A 15,303-nucleotide genomic window follows, 5' to 3' on the forward strand; every position below is an offset into this window, starting at 1 on the left:
AGACGCCAACCCCTTGTCTGTTCCTGGCGTCTGAATGCCAGAACTGTGCCCATTTTGGGCGTTCAGCGCCAGATCTTGCCCTTTTTGGGCGTTCAACGCCGGATCCTTCCTTGTTTTTAGCGTTGAACGCCAGTCCTTGCTTGTTACTGGCGTTGAACGCCAGTCTTGGGCATGGTCTGGGCGTTCAGCGCCAGCCTTCCACCAGATTGCTGGCGTTTTAACGCCAGAATTACTTTTCCCTGGGCTCTTACTGTCCTCAGGTGAATTTTGGGTGGTTTGCTCATTCCTTGGCTCTTTGCTGCCTTGAGGTGGGGTATTTAATGTTTTCCCACTTCTTAATTGAACTGCTTGGCATTCTTCTGTTATTTGTCTTGACAGCTACTGCTCTGTTTGCTTCAATTGTTCTTCCATATTTATATTAGCCATCCTTGTCTCTTGTAGTTTATCCTTGAATTCGGCTAACTGCCTTGTTAGAAAGTCCAAATGCTGATTGAATTCAGCAGCTTATTTTACAGGGCTGAGTTCAGCAGTTACTGTTTTAACCTCTTCTTTCATGGAAGGGTCACTGCTTAGGTACAGATGCTGATTATTGGCTACTGTATCAATGAGCTCTTGAGCCTCTTCAATTGTCTTTCTCATGTGGATAGATCCACCAGCTGAGTAATCTAGAGACATCTGAGCTCCTTCTGCAAGCCCATAATAGAAGATGTCTAACTGAACCCACTCTGAAAACATTTCAGAGGGGCATTTTCGTAGCATCTCTCTGTATCTCTCCTAGGCATCATAAAGAGATTCATTATCTCCTTTTTTGAAGCCTTGGATGTCCAGCCTTAGCTGTGTCATCCATTTTGGGGGAAAGTATTGATTCAGGAATTTTTTTGTCAGCTGTTCCCATGTCCTTATGCTGGCCTTAGGTTGGTTATTTAACCACCTCTTAGCTTGATCTTTTACAGCAAACGGAAATAGTAATAGTCTGTAGACATCCTGATATATTTTCTTATCATGTACTGTATCAGCAATTTGTAAAAATTGTGCCAGAAACTCTGTAGGTTCTTCCTGTGAAAGACCGGAATACTGGCAGCTTTGCTGCACCATGATAATGAGCTGAGGATTCAACTCAAAGCTACTGACTCCAATGGAGGGTATGCAGATACTACTCCCATATGAAGCAGTAGAGGGGTTAGCATATGACCCCAGAGTCCTCCTGGACTGTTCATTTCCACTTAGATCCATGATGGAGAAAGGGAGATGATGTCAAATAAAAAATTTATTTTTATTTATTTATTTATTTATTTACTTATTTAGAAAATAAATAAATTAAAATAAAATAAACAAAAATGGTTGAAAATTTTCGAAAAAATGAGGAGAGAGAAAATGGTTAGGAAGTTTTAAAAAGGATATGATGATTTTTGAAAAAGGTTTTAAATTTTTAAAAAAAATAAAAATCTAAATTTTAAAGGTAAATTTCGAAAATTTGCTTTAAAATAGAGAGAAAAGATATTTTTGAATTTAAAGAGGAGAGAGAGAAACAATAAGATAGCACAAGATTTAAAATTTTCAGATCTAATGCTCCTTGTTTTTGAAAATTTTGGAGGGAAAACACCAAGGAACACCAAACTTAAAAATTTTAAGATCAAGACACAAGGGAAACTCAAAAACACTTTGAAGACTCACAAGAACACAAGAACATGAAGAAAAAACACCAAACTTAAAGTTTGGCACAAAATTTAATAGAGAAATTATTATTTTTGAAAAAGATTTTTTTTTTTAAAAAAAGAGTATACCAAACTACCACAGACTTAGACCAACGCTCTAACCAATTGGGCAGTAAATGTAGCACTTGTTTTGAAGAAGTATAAAATTTTAACCAAGAACAATAATAAGAGACTCTAAACCAAAAAGAAAAATTTTTCCTAATCTAAGCAACAAAATAAACCGTCAGTTGTTCAAACTCGAACAATCCCCGGCAACGGCGCCAAAAACTTGGTGCACGAATTGTGAATCACACTTTTCACACTCGTACCACTAACCAGCAAGTGCACTGGGTTGTCCAAGTAATACCTTACGTGAGTAAGGGTCAAATCCCACGGAGATTGTTGGTTTGAAGCAATCTATGGTTATCTTGCAATTCTTAGCTAGGAAGTTAATTATATTTATCAGTTGAGTTGCGAGTAAATAAGAGAGCATGGATTAAAGGTTACTTGTATGCAGTAATGGAGAATATGTTGGAGTTTTGGAGATGCTTTGTCTTCAGAATCTCTACTTTCCTCTGTCTTCTGATTCACGCATGCACGTCCTCCTATGGCAAGCTGTGTGTAGGTGGATCACCGTTGTCAATGGCTACCATCCATCCTTCCAGTGAAAAGAGTCCCGGTGCGCTGTCACCGCACGGCTAATCATCTGCAGGTTTTCAGTCGTACCGGAATAGGATTTACTATCCTTTTGCGTCTGTCACTACGCCCAGCACTCGCGAGTTTGAAGTTCGTCACAGCCATCCAATCCCAGAATCCTACTCGGAATACCACAGATAAGGTTTAGACTTTCCGGATTCTCATGAATGCCGCCATGAATCTAGCTTATACCACGGAGATTCTGATTAAGGAATCTAAGAGATATTCATTCAATCTGATGTAGAACAGAGGTGATTGTCAGACACACGTTCATGTATTGAGGAAGGTGATGAGTGTCACTGATCATCACCATCTCCATAGTTAGGCACGAATGGATATCTTAGATAGGAACACGCATGTTTGAATGGAAAACAGAAATACTTGCATTAATTCATCGAGACACAGCAGAGCTCCTCACCCCCAACAATGGAGTTTAGAGACTCATGCCGTCAAAAAGTACAAAGTTCAGATCTAAAATGTCATGAGATCAAAATGAATCTCTAAAAGTTGTTTAAATACTAAACTGGTAACCTAGGTTTACAAAAAATGAGTAGACTATGACATATAGTGCAGAAATCCACTTCTGGGGCCCACTTGGTGTGTGCTGGGGCTGAGATTAAAGCTTTCACGTGCCTGGGGCTATTTTGGGCGTTCAACGCCAGGTTGTAACCTGTTTCTGGCGTTGAACTCCACTTTGTAACTTGTTTCTGGCGCTGGACGCCAGACAGCAGCACGGAACTAGCGTTGAACGCCAGTTTACGTCATTTATCCTTGAGCAAAGTATGGACTATTATATATTGCTGGAAAGCCCTGGATATCTACTTTCCAACGCAATTGGAAGCGCGCCATTTGGACTCTTGTAGCTCCAGAAATTCTATTTTGAGTGCAGAGAGGTCAGAGTCCAACAACATCAGCAGTCCTTTTTCAGCCTGAATCAGATTTTTGCTCAGCTCCCTCAATTTCAGCCAAAAAATACCTGAAATTTCAGAAAAACACACAAACTCATAGTAAAGTCCAGAAATATGAATTTTGCCTAGAAACTAATGAGAATAAACTAAAAATTAACTAAAATATACTAAAATCTATATGAAATTAACCCCAAAAAGCGTATAAAATATCCGCTCATCACTTATACCACGAAGACTCCGATCTTTCGGAATGGAGGCTAAAAGATACACACTCGATCTAAGGTAGAATGAAAGTGGTTGCCAGGCATGCGTTCATAGGTTGAGAATAGTGATGAGTGTCACGGATCATCATATTTATCATGTTGAAGTGCAGCGACTATCTTAAAATAGGAATAAGCTTGAATTGAATAGAAAAACAATAGTACTTTGGATTAATTCATGAGGAGCAGCAGAGCTCCACACCTTAATCTATGGGGTGTAGAAACTCCACCGTTGAAAATACATAAGAACAGAAGATCTAGGCATGGCCGAATGGCCAGCCCCCTAAACGTGATCTCTGAACATAAAATTATTCAAAGATGTGAAATAAATCACTAAAAGTGGTTTTTATACTAAACTAGTAACCTAGGGTTTACAGAAATAAGTAAATGATGCAGAAATCCACTTCCGGGCCCACTTGGTGTGTGCTTGGGCTGAGCATTGAGCTTTCATATGTAGAGACTCTTTTTGGAGTTAAACGCCAGGTTATAGCCTGTTTCTGGCGTTTAACTCTGATTTGCAACCTGTTTCTGGCGTTTAACTCCAGAATATGGCAGGAAGTTGGCGTTTGAATGCCAGTTTGCGTCATGAAAACTCGAGCAAAGTATGGACTATTATATATTGCTGGAAAGCCCTGGATGTCTACTTTCCAACGCGATTGAGAACGCGTCAATTGGGTTTCTGTAGTTCCAGAAAATCTATTTCGAGTGCAGGGAGGTCAGAATCCAACAGCATCTGCAGTCCTTTTTCAGCCTCTGAGTCAGATTTTTACTTTGGTCCCTCAATTTCAGCCAGAAAATACCTGAAATCACAGAAAAATACACAAGCTCATAGTAAAGTCCAGAAATGTGATTTTTATTTAAAAACTAATAAAAATATAATTAAAATTAACTAAATCATACTAAAAACTACTTAAAAATAATGCCAAAAAGCGTATAAATTATCCGCTCATCACTCACATACCCAAATGGCCTACCTTCCATCACTCACAATAATTGTTCTTATTTGGATCTTTGATTAGCTTAGGCTAGTGTGTGTGTCATTCAAGTGTGGAAAAACTTGGGACATTGATTGTGTTTGGAATTTTCATTGAAGATCTTGAGAATTGGGTACATATTCATGCATTAAAACATGAAGCCATGTGCATTGATGCTCTTGCATATGTTTGTAGTTGGAAAAGAAAGAAAAGAAGAAAAAAAATTTATACAAAGGAAAATAAAGAAAAAAAGAAAAAAAGAAAAAGAAAAGAAAAAGAAAAGAAAAAAGAAAAAGAAAGAAATAAAAAGGGGACAAAATACCCTAAAGTAAGGTTCAATAAGAGTCAATGCATATGGGAGTAATAAAGAAAAGAAAATGCATGAATATATGAAGAAGAAAAGAATGGGTAGTTAGGCTTATATTAGATTTCTATAGGCTGTTATGTAGGTTAGGTGGGAAGCTTATGTTAATTAAGGATTCAAATTTTGAGCTCACTTAGCCATATATATAACCTTACCTTGACCCTAGCCCCATTACAACCTTTGAAAAGACCTCATGATAGGTGTATGCATGCATTGGATGATTGTTGATTGTTAGATGACAAACAAATCTGGGAAAAGCATGATTAGAGGAGAATTGAGTGGTCAACCCTAAACACTAGAGAGAATAGAGTGCAAACACTTCCGGTGAGGGTTTGACGCTCAATTCCTTGTTCCCGACTTTTACGAGCTTTCTTCATGCAAGTTGTACACACTCCGCTTTGATGTTAGAATTGGTAGAGTCATGAACTATTTTATCATTTTGACCCTATGTGCTCACACATGTTCTTGGAAGTTGATTTACCTTTGACCAAGTAGATAGATATATTTGCATTAGTTGCATCCATATAGGTAATTTGCATCTAATAGATTCCCATTCTCCTATGATTCTTTGGTCTTTCAATCCCTTTAAGCATGAGGACATACTTGCTTTAAGTGTGAAGAGATTTGATGAATCCCAATCTTAGGTTTCACTTTGTGTAGAATTTAGAGGGTTTTATCAACATTTTGTCATACTTATCCATATAAAATGCATGGTTTTATGTCTCCTTCCTAATTTTGCTTGATTATTGAAAACATGCTTTTTAGGCCCAAAATGAGGTATATTTTAATCTCTCTTTGTTACCATTCGATACCGTGATCCGTTTGTTGAGTGATTTCAGAGTTTATAGGGGGCAAGAGTGGTCTAGAAGAGAGGAAGGAAGCATGCATAAGTGGAAGGAGCATGAAAAATGGAGCTTTGAAGTATTGACATCGACACGCACGTGTAGTCGACGCGCACGTCTGGGAGCTGAATCTGGAATCGGCGCGCAAACATGGATGCACACGTATGGCTGAGCAGGATCTTCATTGACGTGTATGCACGTCTGATGCGTATGCGTGGATCGCAAAAACCCAGACGATGCGTACGCGTGACCCACACGTACGCGTGACGCCCGGTACGTGACTTCTTTAGTGAAAACGTGCCTAGCAATTTCAGAAGGTTTCCAGGGTCAGTTTTGAGTGGAATTCTGGCAGGAAAAGACATAAAGGACCAAGGGTTAAAGGGGAAACACACTTTTCACACATTTAGATATTTTTGGTAGTTAGTTTTAGAGGTTTCTAGAGAGAGAAACTCTAACTTCTCTCTAGGTTTTGGCATTCTCAATTCCAATTGCACTTGGATCCTTTGGTTAGATTTGAATTTACTTTCAATTCTACATTGTTCTAGTTTGTAGATCTCACTCTTCTACTCTCAATTTGTGTTCTTGTTGCTCTAGCATTGTAGATCTTGGATTTGGATCTTGTTACTTTGATTTCTATTAATGCATTGTGGAATTTCATGTTCATTGTTGTGAATTTCTTTATTGTTGTTGATTGCTTGTGTTAGATAGCTTGAATTCAATTCCCCTTCTCAATTTCACAATGCCTTTCATTATTGTTCACCAAATGTTTGAGAAAATGTCAACTTTAGCTATGGATTAGATTTTTACTCTTGGCTTAGGGGTTGGACAATTGGAGACACTTGAATTGTCAAGGCAATTTATTGATTGATAATTGGAAATTGCTAATTGATTTGAATGACACTAACTCTAGTCTTTCCTTAGAATTAGACTAGGACTTGTGGACTCAAATTGATTATTTCCACTTGACTTTCCTTCATAGTTAGAGGTTAACTAAGTAGAGCAAGGACCAATTCTCATCACAATTGTTGAAGGCAATGAGGATAGAAATTCCAATTTTCAACCCTAGCCAAGACCTTTACATCGATTGATTGTCATTCACACTTGTTTAGTTCAAATTCTTGTGTCCATTAGCTTACTTGTTAATTTATCATTGCTTTTATGCAAGCTTGTTTATATTTTTCGCATTCAACCTCAAACATCAAAGAGAACTCCTAACCAATGATGTGCACCTTAGGGCAACTCCTAGGGAGAACGACCCGAGACTAATACTCTCGGTTATTGATTTTGAATTATGGACACACATTTTCTATGTTTGATGTGTTATAATTTGTTGGTTTAGACTATACTCACGACATAACCCTATTAAAAAATTCTATACCGATAAAATATCACTCATCAGCAGCTTAAATATTTTCCTCACTTTTTCCATTCTGAACTGCAGAGTCTTCCCTCGGACCATGGTGTGCCAAGTCTTGAACTGGGGGTGCTCCTTCTTGTGTTGGTCTATCATCCATAGATTTGCATAAAATTCTCGAACCATTAGAACTCCGACTTCAGTCACGGGGTTGGCCAGAACTTCCCAACCCCTAATTCAAATTTGTTCTTGAAATTTTGGGTACTCATCAACCTTCAATTTGAATTTCACTTCCGATATTACCTTCTTCTTGCTAACGATGTTGTAGTAGTGTTCCTCATGAAACTTGGTGTAAAACCGGTGGAGTTTGTGTGGGACAGTTGAGGGAGATTTTCTTTCCTCTTTCTTGATGAAGATTCCCCAATCTTTGGTGCCATGGAGAGTTTGAGGAAGGTAAAAGCGGGACGTTCCAACACCAAACTTAAAAGTTTTGCTCGTCCTCGAGCAAAGAGAAAAGAATAGAAAGAGATAGAAAGTGAGGTGATAAAATGAAAGAGGAGTAGGAGAAAGGTATGGGGAGATGTAAGAATTGAGGCGGCATTTATAGGGGTGGGATAGTGGCAATTTCGGCCGGGTAATTGCAAACGTGTGCCTTATTATTGGTTATTGTAAATATTTGCTTTTTGCTTGTTTATTTGTTTTTGTTTTTAAATTTTATTAGCTACTATGAATTCTCACCCTTGTCGCTATGAGTTTGGTTCCAATGTTGTTGTAGGGAATGGAAGCTATAATGGGAACATGCATCAAGGTTGGAACAATCAAAAATGGGAGGAGCTACAAAGATTTGATCAACCCTCTTGGCAACAACCCCCTCCAATGCGCTATAATCAACAACCATTATATGATGCATACCAAGACAATAGTTATGGTGGACCTTCTCGTGACAATCAACCTCCACCAAATTACTATGGTCAAGGGCCATTCCAGGGTGCATACCAAGATGATGAATATGGTGGACCCCCTTGTGGTTACCAACAAGCGCCACCATATGCCTATGAACCCCTCCTCAACATAACTTTGAACCACCACACTCACAAGTCCCTTTTCACCATTCACCCCCATATGACCCTAATCCTTATCCACCCTATGAACCTTATGAGCCGTACATAGATCCACCCCAATTCTAACCCAATTACTCCCAAGAACCACCATCTCCATGTATACCATGTCCATATCCATCAACCCAAGAGCCATATGATCCTAATCATGTTATTCAAGCTGGACAAGAGTCAAGGGATCGTCTCAAGGAAGCAATGGATCAACTTCAAGCAACCATCCGTCAAAAGTTTGGCCCAAGAGACTCATGCAATGAACAAAGCATTACCACGGATGAGTGCGTTGAGCAACAAGTGGAAAAGATGGAGAGTGTTGAACCGCCACATAATGATCTCTCCATCCCATCACCGCCCTCCATGGAAGAACACCCACATCCATCAACCCAAGAGCAACACGATCCTAATTATGCTAGTGACATGGAACAAGAGAGAAGGGATCGTCTTAGGGACGAAATGGATCTCATAATTCACAAGAAGCTAGAGGAGGCCTTAAAGGTGAAGGTAGGAGAGACCCTTGAAGATGAAGAAATAGTTGAAAGGAGTTGTCATGGAAAGGAAATAATCAAGGATGAGTACAATTTTATACTAAAACAACTGGACAAAGCAGTAATTATTGAAGAGGAAGAAGTGGTTGCAGACTTAGGAGATGCTGAACCTCCATAGGAACCTCGAGTCATAGAGCCTCCTTCTAAGGAGTTTGAATTTGATGTTGAAGAGGGTGTACAACCTTCGAGGCATAACATGGTTGAAGACTTTGCAGAGGTTGATCAAGAGATGGGGACTAGAGAAGCAGAAGCACAGCCACCCATGCCCTTGGTAGGCAGTGAAGAAGAGATTGAAATGGAAGAAAACTACCAAGAGGAAGAGGTTGAAATTGAAGAAGCTTGCAAAGAGGTGGAAGTTGTCAAGGAAGAGCTCAAGGGAATGGAGCTGGAAATCACCTTGCCAAAGTTGTTGGAGACCTCTCTCCCAAAGCCATCACCATCCATTCTTTCATTCAAGTGGGTAAATCTTTCATCTTTAAGCTTAATTAGCCCACTTGAATATGCTTTGCTTGAGACGGATGGGCAACTTAAAGCTCTTTGTGGCTAGATAGTTGGTGGTAGGAATTGTCATGCAAGGTTCAATATGGTTGCATGCAACAAATTGAAGTACAAGGGTTGGTATAATTCTCAATTGAATGTGTCTAGGAAGTTGTTTGGATATCTTCGTGAGAATTCTGATTGCTCACCACCCAAATGGAAAAATGATGATCAACAAGATAACGGGTGCAAAGGCAAGGTTTGGGACCCCGGAATTCATTCTGACAATTAACACTCTTGGGGCGTTGTCACTTGCTTTAACTTGCTCAAGGGCTTTATGTGCCTAGTTTGGGATCCCAGAGGCTACTGGAATTGCAAACATTGGTGGAGATTCCTGGATGAGTTCAAGCGCAAGCTGCCATAACAAGGAGCTCACCAATTGTCCAACTTAAGGACTCTAACTAAAAGTGCTAGGTGGGAGACAACCCACCATGGTATGAGCGTTCTTTTTCAGTCTTAGCTTTATTTTGTTTTGCTTATTCTTAGTTTTATATTTTTTTTCTTTCTTAGTATTCATTCCTAATTTTTCCATAATCATCTGCATTTTGCATTCATCATACTGCATAAAAAAATAAAATAAAATAAAAATAATAAAAAAAGGGGGGGATCGACGCGCAAGCGTCAACGATGCACACGCGTCGTATGTGTCTGCGCAACTAGACAGAGAGTTGCGCGAGAGACGCGCGAGAGGGGTGCGTGAAGCACAAGCCACTCGACGCGTACGCGTCCCCTGCAGAAAGTTTAACCCACGCGTAAGCGTCAGCGACGCATACGCGTGGGGATGAAAATCGGCGTAGAGAGCACCTGAATAGAGAGTTGTGCTGCCCTTGCGATGGAACTGTGCTAGAGGCACAAAATCATCGACGCGTACACGTCCCTGACGCGTGCGCGTCCTTTTGCTCCAAGACCACCCACGCATACGTGTGGGCGACACGTACGCGTCGCATGGCGAATACAGTTTTCACGCGCACGCGTCACATCTCGTTTTCCATTCCTTTCTCCTTTCTTCTCTCTTTTCTCCTTCTTTCTTCCTCCTTCCTTACTTACTTTTTCTTCCTCTCTTTAACTTATCATCCTTATTCTCTTTCATTCTATTTTCTTTATTACATTTACATACTTTCGTTCATTGCATTTTAATCTCGTGAATGTTTTATTTTCTTTTCCAAATTTATTATTTTTCCATTGGTGTTAAATTTTCTTATTCAACTGTTACATCTTTTCTTGAATTATTCTGGTGCTTCATGACTTGTTTTATTCTGATTGGGTATTATTATTCAAAAGTCAATGCTATTCTTTTATGATACTTGCATTCCATTTGCATTGATATACACTTATACTATCTTGCATTACCCACTCCCTCTCCCCCATTTGTTGTAATTTTTGCACTATTGATATGCCATTTGCTTCTACTATTTTCTCACTTGCATGTTGTAGTTACCATGTAATTGAGACCCTCATTAGTTGGCATTAACCCACCCATATTTTATTTGTTTTTTATCTTTGTTTCTGGGTTACTTTTCTTCTTTTTCTCTTCTTTCAGGATGGCCACCGAGAAAGGAAAAAAGAAGCTTCTCAATGGGGCAACAGACAAGTCCATCTGCACAATCTTTGAAGAAAAGCGTCAGTTGAAGCAACCCGTCCACTTGCGCATCTCAGCATGCACCGAGGATGGTGCAATCGTTAAGTGTGGGGAGGTCGATACCGACTTCCGTGGGTTAGTTATTTCCTTCTCAACACCAATGTTTAATTTTCTTTGTTAAAATTAGTTGTTGCATTTGCATGTTTGATCGCATATTTGTTTGATTTTGTGCATTTAGCCACTGCTTGGTTGAAGTAATATTTTCTTTTTCAAGACTCTATTTTATAATATTTCACTAATTTAAATTGAAAAATGTGTGATAAACTTGTTTGAGGATTGTAAATTGGAACATGAATTATAGCTAAGAACACACAACCTGTGAGATTTGAACTTAATAACATGGTTACATTATTTAACCATAATATTTTATTCTTGTGTGTTTTCTTCTCTATGATTGCAATCTATATTTTGTTCCATTCTATATGTCCAATGTTTAGTGTATTTACATGCTTGCATATTATTGAGGCCATTTTGATTTTTACTCACTTATCCCAAATAGCCTACCCTTTCAATCACCTTTGTTAGCCACTTTGAACCTTTTAATCCCCATTTATTCTGTAATTTCACCACACCACTAGCCTTAAGCGGAAAAATAATTAACTACCCCAATGAATCTTTGGTTAGCTTAAGATAGAGATTGTGTGCCAATTAAGTGTGGGGAACTATGGAAACTTAGGTTGATAAAAGTGTACAGTGTTTCATTGACAAAATATTGGGAATTTGGGTGCCTACTCATGTGAAACAAAAAAAAACCCATATGCATTGATATGTTATGTTTGCTTTCATGTTTACCATATAAAAAAAATAAAAAAATAAAAAAATATTCAAATAAATAAGTAATTAAATAAGGGGAATAAAAGATCAATGCATATGTAGAAAAAATTAAAGAAATATTTGGTACATGAGTATGTGAAATATGCAAAAGTGGGAATTATGGGTAGCTAGGCATGATTTTAGAATTACATAGAGTGTGTGTGTGTGTTAGGTGAAAGCCTAGGTTAGTCAAAGATTCATATTATAGCTCACTTGGCCATACATATATCATCACCCTTACCTTAGCCCCATTACAACCTTGAAAAGACCTCATAATGTTTGCATTGGTACACTAAATTTTTGCTGATTGGTTAGATGAAAAACAAAGTTTAGAAAGCATGATTAGAGAAGATTTGAGTGAATTAACCCTAGACACTTGAGCGATAAGAGTGCATATACACTTCCTGTAAGACCCAAAACCTTTGAAAGAGGGCTATCATTAACTAATTTCAAATTCAGTGTTTCTGTAACTTTAATTTCAGAAATTTCTCTATTAAAAAAATTAAGGCAAGTTTTGATTTATCGAATTTGAGATGGGTTATGATTATTATCCAATTTTATAATTATTGGATTATTTTCTATATTTAGATTATAAATTTGTCAGTTATGAAATAATAGGGGTTTTACATGGTTTGGATTAGATCAGTAATATTTTAAATATTAGTACTGCTATTTTGAAAAAATAGAGAAATTAATTATATTATTTCTAATTTTTAGTTCTGGGTTTTCTATTGAAAATGATTTGTAAAATTAATGAGCAAATAGTATTTTTCTATATACAATTAGTGTTGGATTTAATTTGGGTTTCAATTACTATATTACCCCTACTTTTATTTGAAATTACAAAATTATCCTTGAACCCAATTTTGCCCTCATCCTAAAACTCAACACACATAACCATAACCCTAAAAACCCTACCCGGTTGCCCTGACCTGGTACACCCCAGGGTACCTAATGCAGCAGCAGCAGCTGCAAACTGATTGAAAGAAAGAAAGAAACAAAAGCAAAAAAGAGAGAGAGGCTGAGTTGCGGCTGAGGAGAGGAGGGAAGCTCACTGCGTCGCACTGCCACAACAGGCCATGCCGCCAGGGTCACCGTCGCCAAGCCTCCTCGCCGTCGCATCGCCGCCGAAGCTCCCTGTGTTGCCACTATTCGCGCAGAGGAGGGTTTAAGGGAGCTGGTGCTGCCACCGTGCCCAGCCGTCGAGCCACGCGTTGTTGCCATCCTTGCGTTGCCATTGTCGTCGCGGAGGAAGGAACCCAGAACAGAGAGGTGCACGAAGGAGAGAAGCTTGCGGCTAGCCTTGTCGCCGCCACTGCTTCCGCGTCTTCCAACGGCGCTGCTGTCGCTGCCGTGAATTACGGCCAGAGGAGGAGCGAGAGACCAGGAGAGGGAGGCGTGTCGTGCTCTGCTGCAGTCGAGCCAGCCTTGTTGCCTCCGCTGCTGGGGGTTGCTCCCGTCACTGTCACCGGTGAGAAGGAGAGGGCAGTGCGGGAGAAACAGAGCGCGAGGGAGAAGCCGGCTCCGCCACTGCCTTTCTGGATGCCACATGTTCCTCTGCCACTGCTAAAGGTGAGCTACCGGAACCCTCTGTTGCCCAGGAAACCACCACTAGGACCACTGCTATGTTGGGGGTAAGCTCTCCCCTGTTTCTGCTTCCTAGTTCTGCTAATTCAATCTTACTTTGAGGCTGTCATTGAAACTGTTTGTGCTTAATTAATGGTTATAGTAGGTGACATCGCCGCTGCCATTTTTGGAGATAGTTGCTGGCTTTGTGTGGAGATTTCTGTTGCAACTAGTATTTATTTCGGGACTGTTTTATCTGCCGTTGGAATCTCTATTAGCTTGTCCTGTGCTGTTGAGTCACCACCGATGCTGAGAATAGGTGGTGGGAACTGCTAACGGAGCAGGCTGAGTCGCGGTGATTCCGGCTACCAAGGGTGGTTCTGTGGTTATCGGAACCACTGCTGAAGCTTCTGTCCTTTGGTTCAATTAGTATTCTTTAGTTACCGTAAGTACCTCTGCCTCGAAACTTTGCCCGTTCATATCCTGTGATGTGTTTTAAGGTTTTCACAATATTTATGTCTTTAGGATTAAGTTAACGGGGCCATATGTTGTGAGTAAAGGTTGTTTCTTCTGCTGTGAAATTGAGCAAAGCTGTGATTCAAGCTGTTGGTGATTTTGAGTTGAGGCGGAAAGGACTCTATGAGACATTTGGATTATGGAATTTGTATTTTGAGGTAGGGGCGCTTTCCAAAACTATACTTTATGTATTGGAATTATTACATATGGATACTGATGTGAGAAATGTGTATTTGGTGATTGTATCGGCCTTATGTATTATTTGATTGTCTTGAAAGCTTATGAATGTTTGTTTGGGTGAATTGTTGTGCGGCTTTGTGAAATGTAATTTTTTAAAGTTGATTCTTTAAAGATTTGAAATATGAGTTTAATCCGTCGAGGATTGGTTTGAATTGAGTCAATTGTTTTGATGATGTGAAAGATAGAATACTCTTTGAAATTCAGCCTGGTTTGCTTTCACTGATTTGGTTTTGATAAATGATTTGTTATTGAACCGTTTCTTTAAAGCTTTGGAAATGAGTTAAATCGGTTGATATTGAGTTGACTTTGAAATGGTTTTCTTGAGATATGCCACTGAGGCGACTGTTGTATTAGCTTGCTTTGAATTGATTTATGGTTTTGAGCTGTTGGAAAGGAATGAGAAACGGTTTAGTTGGGACCCAGCCGGGTGGCAAAAGTCCAAGTTTTAGGGGAGGTGCTGCCGAAATTTCTACAAAATCCTAGTCTTGTTTGAAAAGTTATTTAAAAAGGGTTGGATTTGAGAAATTGTATTATTTGATTTATTAAGAGAATATGTATGTTTTCAAGCTTAATTTATTTAATGAACTTTATGCGTTGAGTTCGGCTTATTTAGAAAGGAACTATTTTTACCGTTTGAATCACTGAAAGAAATAATGATACTCTAATATTGATTTCAATATAAAAAGGAGCCTTTAGTGATTTCAAAGGAATCTAGACTTTTGATTGAGTAATTAAGTTTGAGGCATTTTGGAAGAGTTAGAAAAATGGGTTCCAAAAAGAAACCTGAAAGTGGTTCGATTCAAATGAACCGGTTCCTTTTCAAATGAGTTGATTTTTGGACCGGGTTGGAACTTGTGATTTTGTATGGTCGGTTTCATAATAAATTCATAGTGAAAAAGAGTTTAGCGAAGTGAAACTTTAGTTCAAAGTTGAGAAAAGTCGGAACCGAAATCTTTAGAGCAAAGAGTTTAGTAGAGTCCGAGTATTCGGTTTAAATGAGTTTCTCTCAAGGGAAAAATTTTGTTTCGGTGAGAGCCGTAAGAGAAAGGTTTTGAAGGTTTTGGTACCGTTCAATTCCTAAATAAATTTTCATAAGTTTTAGTGGGTATGTTGTTACTCTAAAATATTGTTTTCAAAGAGCTGTCTCTGGGTTCAGAAATCCCTTCCAGTTGGATATAGTTAAGGAATTTTAAGTAACTTTGAGAATTTTAGTACCTAAGAGCCAAGTTCATTTATTTTG

General features: G+C 38.9%; 1 protein-coding gene across 1 annotated transcript in view; it reads left to right on the forward strand.

The window, feature by feature from the left end:
* LOC110265634 overlaps nucleotides 1-15,303 on the forward strand; it is a 33,386-nt gene that overhangs the window by 16,932 nt on the left and 1,151 nt on the right. Inside the window, exon 2 of the mRNA XM_021108715.1 lies at nucleotides 12,729-13,752. Coding sequence (XP_020964374.1) covers nucleotides 12,729-13,379 — 651 coding nt within the window. The 3' untranslated portion in view covers nucleotides 13,380-13,752. The remainder of the gene's footprint in view (nucleotides 1-12,728; nucleotides 13,753-15,303) is intronic.

Source organism: Arachis ipaensis, chromosome B01 (genome assembly GCF_000816755.2).
Source record: "Arachis ipaensis cultivar K30076 chromosome B01, Araip1.1, whole genome shotgun sequence".
In the NCBI taxonomy this organism is placed as follows: domain Eukaryota; kingdom Viridiplantae; phylum Streptophyta; class Magnoliopsida; order Fabales; family Fabaceae; genus Arachis; species Arachis ipaensis.